Source organism: Tyto alba, unplaced genomic scaffold, assembly GCF_018691265.1.
Source record: "Tyto alba isolate M040663 unplaced genomic scaffold, T.alba_DEE_v4.0 Super-Scaffold_17, whole genome shotgun sequence".
Taxonomy (NCBI): domain Eukaryota; kingdom Metazoa; phylum Chordata; class Aves; order Strigiformes; family Tytonidae; genus Tyto; species Tyto alba.
Window position 1 is genome coordinate 3,160,122 of NW_024881279.1, and position 12,994 is coordinate 3,173,115.

The 12,994-nt window shown below is 46.1% G+C and overlaps 2 protein-coding genes across 4 annotated transcripts in view; one reads left to right on the forward strand and one right to left on the reverse strand.

The window, feature by feature from the left end:
- SEPTIN8 (septin 8) overlaps positions 1-7,003 on the forward strand; it is a 47,390-nt gene extending 40,387 nt beyond the window's left edge. For 2 of the 3 annotated variants that reach the window (XM_042789990.1, XM_042789987.1), the window contains exon 10: positions 5,538-7,003. In XM_042789990.1, coding sequence (XP_042645924.1) covers positions 5,538-5,703 — 166 coding nt within the window. In that variant the 3' untranslated portion in view covers positions 5,704-7,003. The remainder of the gene's footprint in view (positions 1-5,537) is intronic. The other variant, XM_042789989.1, reaches the window with a different exon arrangement.
- On the reverse strand, positions 6,762-12,054 carry CCNI2 (cyclin I family member 2). The gene is made up of 6 exons (XM_033005967.2): positions 11,837-12,054; positions 11,201-11,549; positions 10,435-10,584; positions 9,002-9,136; positions 8,149-8,223; positions 6,762-6,938 (listed from the first exon to the last, which is right to left on the reverse strand). Exons 3-6 carry the CDS (start codon positions 10,546-10,548, stop codon positions 6,762-6,764), a joined length of 501 nt encoding a protein of 166 aa, XP_032861858.2. The 5' UTR covers positions 10,549-10,584; positions 11,201-11,549; positions 11,837-12,054.
- Between the last annotated feature and the right edge of the window lie 940 nt (positions 12,055-12,994).

The window sequence follows — 12,994 nt, forward strand, 5'->3', positions numbered from 1 at the left end:
CCCGCGCCACGCGGGAGGAAAGCTGAAGCAGCGTGCGACCATCGGGCTGAGCTGAGCAACAAAACACCCTTTGCTGCTTTTTAACTTGCCTGCGTTCTCTTTTGAGGCAAACCGATCTAATCCCTTCGGTAAAACTGTAATCTGTAATCCAGCTGGGAGCTATTGTCAAATTAGATTCCCAGTTCACTTATCCAGATGGGAATAAAAGCTTGCTTGTTTGTTGTTTTTGGTTTTTTGTTTTTTTTTTTTTTTTTTTTTTTTTTCCCTTTTTTTCCCCCCCCCCTTCAAAATCGCTCAGAAGATGTGATTAGGTTCTGTTTGCCATGACCACAGTTTGGTCACCAGTAGGATTCAGGCTGCCCACCTTGCTGAGGAAGAAAGCGAGGGAGCTGCTGAGACCAGCCAGGAGTTAGTGCATCACTTGAGCCAAGTGCACTTCTCTGCATTCTTAAAGAACTGAACTGTAAGTACTGCTCAAACGGAAGTTAAAACACTAAAGACGATTAGCAAAAAAATTAAAAACCACACAGAGGCAACCCCACAGATGAGATATAAAGGGTTTACAGATGTCTGAAGGCACTTGGTATCGGTGACGTCTCGAGGCAGCCCGCTGGGTGCTCTGGAAGAGCTTTCTGTCAGCCCGGGGCTGGCTGCCATGAATTGCCTCTGTGCATTTCTTTGGCACAGCAGAAAATTTTGTTCAGAAACCTGTAATATGGTAAAACAACTACCGTATTACTCTTCCCTCTGCTGTTTTCTCGCATCTGGACCAATTCTCTAACCACAGAAGTTTCTTCATTTGTGCAGCGGTGGAAATGGACTCTTCTTCTAGGTTGCCACGAACCCGCCATAAGTAGCGACACCGCGTGAGGTTTCTCTGGAAGGCGGCTCCGCAGCGAGGTGGCTCCAGCCCTCCGGGGAGCGGTTCCTGGGTGACTTGCTCGAGCTGTGACACGTTTCCTCGCGGTGGTGGTTTATGAACGCGGGAGATGAGGCGGCTGGAGGGGCCTCTGAACTGCTTCGCTGTTTCTGCCGGCAATTTAATGGTTGGTTTGCGTTTTGGTTCTGATTCAGAACCTGAGCGTCCGTGCGCAGCAGCGGCGGCTGCCAGGAAACTTCTTGGAGGATGGAACAATTCCGTGGATGGTTAGCGTAGGGGATTCCAGATGTAATTGCAGTTTTGTTTACATGGTGGTGTTAGCTTCGGGCATCTGGGTATCTGGCCTGAAGTAAGGCAACGGCAGGAGGAGGCTGGCTTTGAGAGATGTGCTTCCCTGGGCCGAGACTCCTGCAGGGAATTGATCCGGCTGCTGCTGACAGAAATCTGCTCGATTCTCTGCTGAGGTCTGGAGCCCGGGATGGGGGAGCTGTGCCCCGCTCCTGCCCGGGAAGACACAGAGGGAAGAGCGGCCTTCCTCACCAGAGCAAGGTGAGGCACCCAAAGAGCTCTCTGAAAATCCTCTGTAAATGTTCTGTGGAGTTTAACAGGGACTGAATATTCCCCCAAAACAACAATCCTCACAAAACTAGCCGTAAACACAGCAGGTCTGTGCCAGCATTCGCTGTGCCAGCTGGATCTGGCACGTTCTTGCCACTAACTGGTGTGTAACAAACTGGTTCCGGGGTCCCCGGGGTGAGTTTAGCTGCAGGTGGAAGAAACTTGTGTCGGTAGCATGCAGGCTGCGCGCAATCCAACCAGGCAGGCACAGGAATGACATAGTTGTTAGCTCTGAAACTCAGCTGGGCAAAATGATTGTTCCTGTTAGTGCTGGACTCGGGGTGTGCTCAGTGTGTTCTTCATTACTGGTCCAGGCAGCGAGGGGAAAGGTGTTAAAAGCCTCAGACTCTTCTGCCAGTAAGAAGGGGATCTGTGCTCTCAGAAATGCTCGCTTTCCGTCCTGTTGCAGCAGCAGCTTCTTCCTGTAGTTTGCAGCTTGTTCTTGAGGGCAGGAAGCTCCGTTCTGAACGATGCTGGGAACGCAAAGGTAAGCGGCACTTTTAACCTGCAGAGGCCGAGCCAGGAGCGCCAGTTCCGTTACCGTGACTCCAGCCCTGGGATGGGTGTGCAGGAAGGACCCGCGCTGCCAGACGAGCAGCAGTGTATCCCAGGAGGGCAGGCGGGCTCCAGACTTCCCGTTCCCATCCCAGTACGGCATCTTGCACCCCGACTGGGAACACTGGGGCCTGATGGGCCTTTCAGCAGCACCGACTTCATCTTTTAGGACTGACCCCACGCTGATGTGTACCACTGAACGTTGAGAATATAGATCTGCAGAGGTTTTGAAGAGCAGGTTTGTACACGGGTTTTAAGGTGTCATCCAGCTTCCAGGCAAGAAACTATAGGCTCAACGCTGGGGGAAAAAACACGAGCTATAGTTGTTGTGGTATAAAGTTACAGCTTGTTAATTACTATGTGTAGAATTTTCCTGCGACCATTTGCCCTGGTTTAACTCAGCTGGAGAAGATGCTTGAGATAGGGCAAAGGGATGGGATAAAAGCAGAACCAGACACGCACCCCAGCTTCCTGCAAGGACCTGTGTGGGCATCGGCTTTTGGCTGGACTCTTCAAGGAGCACACCGAGAGCACGCAGACCGAGCTTATATTTTATTTAATGAACACTATAAAAGGCAACTCGCCTCCTTCAAAAAGTCAGGCAGTCAAGTCACAGCTGGTGCGGGAAACGGAAGGTGCTGCACTGAGAGGGAGGGAAGAGCCCTGCCACGAAATGAGAACCTTCCCTGTGGTACGGAGGCAGGATGAATAAATACCATCCCCCAAGCGCACCGCTGCGTGGGGACCCCGGAAACCTCACCTGGTCTGACACTGGGCGCTGAGCCCCGCCGGCACAGTTTGCAGGAGCTCTGCCTGGCCTCAGGGGACCCCCCGTCGGGCTCGCCGCTGGTTCAGGACACGTCTGCTCACACATGCCACCTGCACTAAGTCTCTGGTACTAAGTGGTTCTTTCTGGCACGCTCAGGCCGCGCTTTCTTTGAAGTTTGAAAAGAGGAGCGTGGCTTTCTGCCTGCGCACGTACATAGCTCGCTCCCTCCTCAGTGCCAGTTCTTTAGAAAGGGTGATCTGTTAACAGATCTGCTCAGGACATCCGTCCCGCACAGTTTGACGTTCAGCAACTCCTCTCCTACAAGGTAAGATGATGAGCAAGGGGAAGGCGGCCAAAAACTTTCTTCCTGAGCTGACGAGTGCTTCTGTTACGCAGCCTGAGGGGCTCTTTGCTCCTGACTCTTCCCTGTCCCCTGTTTATTTATCCCACGTCATTATGTGAGACACCTGCTCAGCATCTGCCTGTGCCCATCCATATGAAACCCCTTCCTGTTCTGTGGAAGCACCTGCAGGTGTTCACCCTGTACTGTCTGGATTATACCTTCAAATGAGGATAACAATCACCTGAAAATGCTGGCCCTATTGTTTAAAACAAAACCAAAAAAAAAAAAAACTTCAGAAAACACTTATTTTAAAACAGTGTGTAAGGCTGGTTTTTAAGTGCAACACAGGTGTAAACTGACCTTTTTAGTTTGTAAAACTGCTTTGCTATAGAACTTAGCAGTAAATAAAAAATAATGTGGTGGTGCGGGGAGGGATTAATAAAAGGCATTTTGTATTGACCAGTCTGGTAATACAGAACAAATCTAAAAAAAAAAAGCCCTGAATGGCAGATGCTGGTTGGTAAGAGCTGAAGGCAATGGTGACTGTGGACAAGAAGCAATTTCCCACAGCTTGTAGGAACTGAGATTGGGTCTTTAATGGTTTAACCAGGAGGGAGCACAGACCTCAGAGCCCTGGATTCCAGAATAAAGCCTTGATTAGAACTGGAGGTTTGATTCTCAGTCTTTTCACTACTAAATCCAAACCTTGATTCTACCTGAGAACTGCTCTTACAGAGCCAGCGGTGGGAGCTCCCCCTTCCTCGAAAGCAGCTCCTGTTCACTCTCCCGTGGGGCAAGTCAGATTAGCTCTAATAGGAAAACAAAGGAGCGAGCTGGATGAAAGGCTTGATCTGTCACACTTCATCACAGCTATTTTAAAAATAAACTGAGACATTTGGTTCTCTCTGGTGCAGTTTGTAGCCTTCTGCCAACTTAATCCCCAAGCTGTAGGGTTGTAACCAAGTCCCTCCTCTCCCCAGCTTTCTGTATTTATGTGGTGCTAAAAAACTGAGGGGGGTAGCACATGCTGCTTAGGAAGGACATAAAAAAAAAAATAGGAAGATAATACCAATTTGTCATTATCCCCTGAAAAACAGGGCAGCACTTTTGCTCTGGTGTGTCAGCTGCTCTGTCTGCTGGGACCTCCCGGTTCTGCGGTCGCCACTTCCAGGGCAGCCGCTGCCCACTAGTCCCTTTGGGGTGGCTGTAAGGGAGGACACGGGGGGAACCAGCCGCCCGTGTCCGCCCCACCACCACTGGCTGCCCCATCCTCACTGTACAGGTGTCTGAATCCATCGTCGTGTTCATCCGTCTCCAGGGTGTCACCAGGAATTTGGGCTGTAGGTGTGAAAGGTGCTACACCGGGCTGCCTTACCGCGACCCTCAACCTCACTTGAGGGGAATTCTTCAATCCAGAAGGGTCATGGGCGGGTGGTGGCCTTGCCTCGGGACGGCCCTGGGTGGCTTCACTGACAGGATAGAAAATATAAACAGCATTGGATGGCTGCAAGTGCGCTAGCTCGTGATCCACAAGCTCTTTGCAATGGATGAATTCAGTGCTGTTAACCTGTAAGGAAAGATGCAGATTTTTTTTGTAAGTTCATGATAAATTACTCTCTTTTCTGGCCACTGCTCCCGTAACTCTGTATTTAGGGGTAGGGCAGGGACGGGCTCTATTGGCTGCCTCAATAGATGTGCCTTGGCAATATGGGTGTACGTTGGCCCTGCTGCAAAACACTGAACCAGGAGCTCCTGAATTACCACACCAAAGGTGGGCAAGTGCTCCTCTCTTTAGGAGGGGACAGCAGGAGGCTAGGTTAGTTCAAATTCAAGACCACAAAATGGGCTGACAGTAAACTGACAGCCTGGGTCTTCAGCCTTCTAGGTATACTCCCTTCAAAGGCATGTGTTTTATGGAACTGGAGAAAAGCTTTAAAGTAAAACAACAGAGCTTGCCTTGAGTGTGCATCATGAAAAGCCAAATCAATTATTTTTTAAAAGCAATGTAACTATAGTTGGTTAGAAGTTCTTGCAGTGTTTAGTGGGAGGGTGGGGGCACAGCAGGCAGGGTTTAGGTGCTCTCAGACACTCCCATTGTGGGAGAATCTTTCCCTGCTCAGCAGGCAGGGAGCTATTTGTGGCCAAGCAATTTGGAAACCTCCCTTCCCTGCCAAAGGGCAGGCCCTCTCCCCCGTCCCAGCAGTTTTGTTCCCTCCCCTGTCAGCACTAGCAGAACAGGGACACATGTTTCTCAGGCGGCTCTAAAGTGCGGTGCTGGCCGTAAATACACGTGCGCTTCGTTGCTCTATCAGTGTCTGGCCTCAAAACTGGTGACCAAAGGCCATTTTGATCCCTACCTGTGCTTTCTTTAGCAGATCAGTAATAACAGGAAACCAATCAGGAGTCAGCCTCTCCAGCTCTAAGGTGATGATCACCAAAGCCAATGTGGAGCCCTTAAACTGCAATAGCTGGTGGCACGCCATACAGTGCTGTAGCTGTTTGGTCAAGAATGCGACGTGGCGGGAAGGATTCATCTGAGGCAGCCCGTGTAGTAGATGGGGCCAGTTGGACATCACCATGGCATGGAACTGGAGAGAAGTATATATATATATATATATATATCAAAAAAAAAAAAAAAAAAAAAGCAGAGGTCAGTGAACTTTTTATGTTTTCATGTTATCAATGAGAAGTACAGACTAATTTCATCTCATATCAGGAAACCTAAAAGGTTTCCTCCCCCCCCTTTTTTTTTTTTTGTGTTTTGTGTTTGTACTTGCCAACCACTCAACTGTTTTTTTGAGCTTATAATGAATGTACAAGGTCTGTGTTTCCTAATGATTTCTGAAGTTTCTATGGTATCCAGATTGCTATCCAGGAGATTCAGTTCAAGCCAGCAGGTATGAATAGAGCAAAACCAGTAATAATGACTGCACTCTGAATTTACTGAGGAAACAAGCACCTAAGAATGGCAGTTTTCACAATCAGCAGCCTAAGATGGCTTAATATTTGCACATAACCTTAAAAACGGGATCCAGGATGTGTTCGTATCCCATGATTTTTGCCTTACTAGCACATGACCGTTTCTTGAAGACAAAGTTTAATTGTTTCTAATAAATGTTTAGTAACTGCAATGTGAACTAAGTGCCAGATTGGGGTAGTCTCATTGCCTAAGATAAGGGTGAATAATTATTGAGATAAAAAGGAAAATGGTTTAAGAAAAAAACCTGTGTGTGAAATGTAGCAAAACTGAAAGCTTTCTATGTACAGTATTAATAGAATGGAAATAGTTAGAAATATTTTTGCAGTGTGTATTTAAAGAAATAAAAATGGCGTATAGTTGTGCATTATGAGAATCTTTTTAACGTCCATTTTAGTTGTCCTTTGGAGAGGGGAGTAAATTTTTTGAGCAAAATGAAAGGTTTTAAACAGTAGAAAATTTTAAAAGTAAATTTTAAAAAAATCACTGTAACATTCTTCAAAAGATTTGCAGATAGCTAGGAACAGGTAGTTTGCAAAGCATCTTGGGAAGGATGTGTGGGTGTGTGTATGTGTGCGCAGCTGTGTTTTCTAGTCTTATTTGATAAGGAGCTGTTTCTTTAAAGAAAAAAAAAATTGCCAAACTTAGTGCTTACAATGTTTAAGAAATCCATTGGTGTTGCTGTGTAAAGATCCCAGTGAAGCTTATCTAGTATAATTCTTTCCATTCTCAAGATCTCAGCTGGAGAGCGTTTACAACCACTCCGTACTGCAAGCATCTTCACCGATGGTATTACCTGTGGAAAAAAAAAAAACCAAAACATTAAAAAAAAATAAAATAAAGAAGCCAACATCCTTCACAGTGCTGTGTGTGTTTTTCTGTATCGTGAAGGGATCTGACAAGTTTATACACATCCCCTGGTGCTAAGCAGAATGCTCTTTCAGGAGGCCACTTTCCCAGATAACTCCTGCCCGGAATGAAGACTGGCCCGCGCTCGCCACGGGGCAGCTGGCTGCCACCAGCCCGTGGCAAGAACGAAGCTGTCCACCTCCCAGGGGGGCTGTGAGCCTCCTTCACGCCGCATCGGCGACGCACGTTCCCTGCCACCAGGCTGGTTCGCTTTGCTCCCCTGACAAGCGAGGAGGAGGAGGAGGCTTCCTGTTGGCCTGTTCTGTGGGGCCCTCTGTGGTTGTCTTGTTTCCCGTGGTCATTGACTCAGCTTCTCCTTTTTAGCTGAGAGGAAAAGAAGAATGACCTCAGCATGACACATCCTAAGAAAGGCTATGAAGAGCATTTTGCTACAGCAGAGCTTGCCCAAAGTGCCATGCATGTCTGACTCCAACTCCTAGCTTTCCTGTTCTTTTCCAAAACAGAATGGAGGAGAAATGCAATCTGAAATGCTTTTGGCTCATGTCTGTAAATGTCTGAAGAAGCCTGTCAGTGCACTTCTGCCACGAGAGATTATCCTGTGTGATCTCACGCTTACATGGGTAGTTGCTGATTTTACATGCTCATCTTGAGGTGCAGACCTGAGTCATTTCCTCACCAGGCTCAGAAACCAGTTTCAACTCCAAGCAAACTCATCTATTTTCAGCTTCCTCTGAAGAACCTCTGCTCTGCCTCACCTATCTCACCCTCCCAGGGTCTGTAACAATGGGATTACAGCACTCTGATGTTATGCCCACAGAGCAGTGCACGTGCATTTTGACTGTCCCCCCAGATGAAGCTTTACTGACAGCCATGGATTCTGAAGAGACGAGAGAGGTTTAAGGGCAGGAGGAGGGAAACGCATCCATTACATAAGCAAACACAAGTCCTTCATCCATAAAGGTCACGATTCTTCCAAACAATGATGAAACAGGACTGAAAATGTTACTGTCGCCCCTTAAGGACTACTTAGGGTAAGCAACATGACCCTTCCTCATTATGCCCAAGTTGTATAAAGACCTGGAAACACAAACAACACAAGAGATGAGTGTAGTGTGTTTAAAATGAAACGTACAGACCTCATCTTCTTCATTGGTTTTTGCTGCAAGGACAAGGCAGGAAATTGCTATGCACTGAAGGTATTTTAATTGGGCCTGAAGGGAGAAGAAGAAGAAGAAAACACTGAGTAAAGAAGATAACAGTCTTGGGGGAGATAATTGTCATTCTATGACAGATGCACAACTTTCAGACTTTCATTTAAGTTACAGTTGTTTTTGAATTAGTTTAGCTGCAGAAAGATTAATTTGAAGCTGGAAATAGAGCAAGAAAATCCAAAGTGAGGCAAAATAAATAAACCTGCTTCTTGGTGCAATTTTTATTCACGTATCTCACAATTTTTAGACAATGCAATGCCAGAGTGTTTACAACGCAATGTTATCCCTCTTCTCAGCTATTAATTAGTATGCTTTTCCCAGAGGCCAGTATTGATCTAAACTGAATCGAGAGCTGTAAGGCTGAGTTCAACGCATAACATTGCTGTTGCTTCAATGTTAGAAAAAGTTGGCCCCAAGGTTTGGTAAAAAATAATGGTTTCAAAACCAAAATATTAAAAGTGATAATGCAAATGTTTTCTGTTAAGCAGAGACAACCAGATGATAATGAGCTCTTTGTACTTATCAGAGCATCTGGACTACAATTCACTCAAAGGCTCTGCAGAGGACTGTAAATCAGTGGAACCTCATCAAACACTCAAGTTCATACATATAGATATAGATACAGATATACACTTAAAAGCCTTCCCCAGCAAAGACCCTGACTGCTCCCTACATCTGCTGTCAAACATAATACCAGCTTTGTGTATAAACTAATTACACACTCCTTACATCCCCAATCAGTAATCTAGCCAGGAAAAAGCTGACAGAGATTCTCTACCTTTACTGATGCCAATAACCGGTTAAAGATGCTGGTAGCTAAGGCAAATGTTTCAGGGTAAAACTGGAACTGAGAGCTTATTTCTGCAATCCAAAGAACTGCTTTCTTGTAACAGGACAAAGAGATATCTGTGCCCTGAGGGGAAAAAAAAAGTTAGAAGAAAAATACAGTTAGTGCTTTGATGATTTTGTTAAGGTATCTCCAAAGGAAGACTCAAATGATTCTAAGTGCTCTAATTAACATTTCAGATGTCTGGAGGCTTGAAATGAAGAAAGTTGTCTGCAGCGTGAAGGCAAGGGCAAATTTTGGAACAGTTTAAAGCACTCATTCCTGCTGCCCAGTCAGGCTCTAGCTGTGCCTATGAAGCACCCAGCCCTCCCCTGGCACAGTGCGTATGAACCACCAAACCGAGCTCTTACAAACAAGGTGCTGAGGGTGCTCATTATTTCCCCCTCCTGAGAAAACTGAAGCCTCTGACGCAGCACGTTTCATTCAGACATCCCTGACAGGGAGAGAGAAACTGGAGTCAGGAGCAGGTTTCAGTTTACTCTTCCAGATTTCTTTTTTAACAGCCCTTTTGAATGTGCTTAGTGTCGGGACCACAGAAGCCAGGTTTATGACTCCCCCAAGGCAAAATGGACTCAGGTTTTTTCTTTCTTCTATCTTATCTGAAGATGCATTCAGGTGAGAGGAAGGGCTTTACTCTGGCTGCCATTACAATGCCACACGTGACCCATGGCATGTATTTGAACATTAGTGTAGAACTGAAAGGGTCGAGCAGCTACACAGAACAGACAACATTTACCACCAATTCATGTAATTTTACTCATCACATTATCCGTTTCACTACTTTCTTTCACTTGGTAGTAAAAATGCTTGGTAAAAACTAGCATTTCTACACTATTGCAAAAAAGAGACAAGGCTGGCAGGGCACTTGGGTGCATTCTTCCCTGGATCTGATGCACTTTACAGAAGCGGCTGAGCAGAACTGTTTCCATTGTGCACAGAGACCATTATGTGTTGTAGCTTCCTAAGGTAGCAGAGTGACTCACTTTAGCAGCTGGGAACTGGGCTGGGTTTCTGTTAGGCCTCAGTGAATTCCCTCTTCTCCCATCCGAATAGATGGGACTCAAAGGTGGTGTCGAGCACAATTAACTCTAACGTGACATATTTATGGCTTTGCATCGATTCTCTGCTCTTACCCGCTCCACCATGTTTTCCAAAAGTACTTGAGTCAAAACAAAATGCAAAGCACCTGTTTTATATAGGGCATTAATAAAATGTAAAAAGTGACAAGTACAGACCCTCCTCCCCCTCTGTTCCTTAAACTTAGCCTAAGGTGACTCTTGCATTCCCGTGGACTAGACAGCAGGACAGGCACTGCATTTCTGCAGAGTCCCTTAGGGACTTCCAAAGAGGACAGGGGATGATACCTTCACGGTGAGATTCTGGAAAACTGGCACTTTCCAAATCCTAGCCTCTCTGGCCAAGGCATTTTCCAGGAAGAAGGCAAGTCTCAAGCTCTCTGGAGGTCCAGGGCACTTCATGGCAACTCTCTGAGCCAGCTTCCCTGATGGGAGCTGCTGTCAAAACCAAGAAAAGAAAAATTATAAAGCAACATCCCAGCTCCTTGTGCTAAGTGTGATTTCCTCTCGTGATGCCTTTCCAACACCGAGAACTAAGTCAGGAGCAGCCATGAGACTTGTTTGTTTGCAGAGAGCGCAATCCTGTCATCTATTTTCCCTGAGGGGAAGCTCATGATGAAAGAAAACATGTCAGGTTGCTAAACAAGAGTGCAGTCAAGCTTTTTCCCTCCCGGTCTGTGTAAAGGCTTGCTTGAGTAACCTTGGGGCAGTGTGTGTTACTCCTTCACCTTGTTTCACACATTCGGCTCTCCATTTGCAGAGCTATTGAGTTGCAACCTGTTATCACCCGATTTCATGTTTCTGGCAAATAGAGGTCTATTGTTTTTGTACAAAAGCTCAAAGATGACAGTTGATTCATTCCCAATTAACAGTTTTCCTTAAAGCAGTCTAAGCTGTCTCCGTTGCTGCTGAAGGCATGCAACAGCAAGGCTTTGGAAATACCACTCTCCAGACTAAGCACGTATTTACAAGAAATAAACATCTCTGAATAATATCAGACAAGAACCAAGCAGTGAGAGCATCTCAGCCTGAAACTGAGCATTTCAATGCTTACATTTTGGTGTCTCTATCAGCAGAAAAAAGATGTTACTAGATATAAAATTTCTGCTTTTCTTTGTAGAGTGGTGGATGTGGGCTTCCGCGGCAGTGTTTTCCGGAAGCTCAGACCATTATCTCCACAGCTCCATTAAAAACCCTGAAGTGGCATGAATCCTCTGGAAACTGTTCTATGTTTCTAAAGCTGGAACTCCAGGACGTTGTTCCACTGAACACAGGAACCGTACATGACTTTGGCTTTCACTGCCACTGGATGTCAGAGCCTCCAAATCAGACTGGCCCGATCATTTCAGCAGACAGAAAGCTGGAGATTTACCCATCCAGTTGGAGGCACAAAGTTTATCCTTCTGTAGCAAGGGGGAAAAAAGAAAAGAAAGAAAAGAAAAAATGAAAAGAAAAAGAAAAAGAAAAGAAAAGAAAAGAAAAGAAAAGAAAAGAAAAGAAAAGAAAAGAAAAGAAAAGAAAAGAAAAGAAAAGAAAAGAAAAGAAAAGAAAAGAAAAGAAAAGAAAAGAAAAGAAAAGAAAAGAAAAGAAAGGAAAAGAAAAGAAAAGAAAAGAAAAGAAAAGAAAAAAGAAAAAAGAAAAAAAAAAAAAGAAAGAAAAAAGAGAAAAAAAGAATTAATCCAAAACTCACCCTCTGGCTAATTTGAACGCGGCTGTTCCTGAGAACGACACCGAGCAGCTTCTGCAGCACCAGCACCCGGATTTGCCCTCCCAGCCCCGCGCAGAGCCCGCGGGCGGCGGGGAGTCCCGCGGGGAGCTCCGCCAGCGCGGAGCGTTTCCATCCGCGTCCATCCGCGGGTGCGCGCAGGGCCGGCAGGGCGGCGGGCGGCGGCTGCGGGCGCTGCCGGCGCGGGGGAGCGCGGAGCCGGGGGGTGGTTCCGCCCCGCGCAGCGCCCGCGGGTGCTGCTGGACGGCGCGGCCCGGGACTGTGGTGGAATAAAGCCAGCACGGTAAAACAGACAAATAAAGGACAAACAAGCAAAAAACAAGAAAAAAAAACAAACAACACGCCCCCCCCCCCCGAACAAAACAAAAACAACAAAAACCCCCAAACAAAACCAAACCAAACCAAAAAGAAAAACCCCCAAATAACAAAAAAAAAACACCAAAACCAAAACAACAAAAAACCCCACCCAAACCAAAACAACAGAAAACCCCAAACAACAACAAAAAAACCCAAACAAAACAAAAACCAAGAAAAAAATTAAAAAAAAAAAAAAAACAAACAAAAATTAAAACAAAAATCAACCAACTAAACAAAACAAAAACCCAAACTGAAAAACAAAAAAACAACCAAACAACCAAAAAAAAACCCGCAAAAGCAAACAAGCAAAAATGAAAACAGGAAAACCAAACACACAAATGAAAAAGCAAACAAAAAACAAAGAAAACCCCCCAAAACTAAAACCAAACCCCTGAAAACAAAACAACCTAATGAATAAACCCCCAAAAAATTAAAAGCAAAAAAACAACCAACCAAAAAAACCCCCAAACCCAAACCACCACAGCCGTGGCGTGGGTGCGAGTGCCCTTTTTGGCACAGCTCCTTCTCAGAGGCCCGGGTGGGTGTGGGAGCACGGGCTCCTCCCGTGAGCGCATCCCAGGTGGAGGTTGTCTCACCTGCCCAGGGATCACCGTCGGTGTTCCTGGGATCAGGCTGAGGTTCTGCCACCGTGAAAACACCGTGAGCTGCAGCACAGCCCCCAAACCCACCCCTGCCCCCCTGCCTGCCGTTGGTTAATGCCTTCACGAATGCACTGCCCCTTCTCTTTGGCATGGCCCTGTCCAA

Bases quoted from the DNA above. Each gene is read 5' to 3' on its own strand.
- CCNI2 (XM_033005967.2), bottom strand. From the start codon at position 10,548: ATGAAGTGCCCTGGACCTCCAGAGAGCTTGAGACTTGCCTTCTTCCTG. The intron at 8,224-9,001 runs GTAGAGAATCTC...TTCTCCCTTCAG, and splicing joins GGTTATTGGCATCAGTAAAG to GCCCAATTAAAATACCTTCA. The intron at 6,939-8,148 runs GTCTGTACGTTT...TTTTTTCCACAG, and splicing joins AAACCAATGAAGAAGATGAG to GTAATACCATCGGTGAAGAT.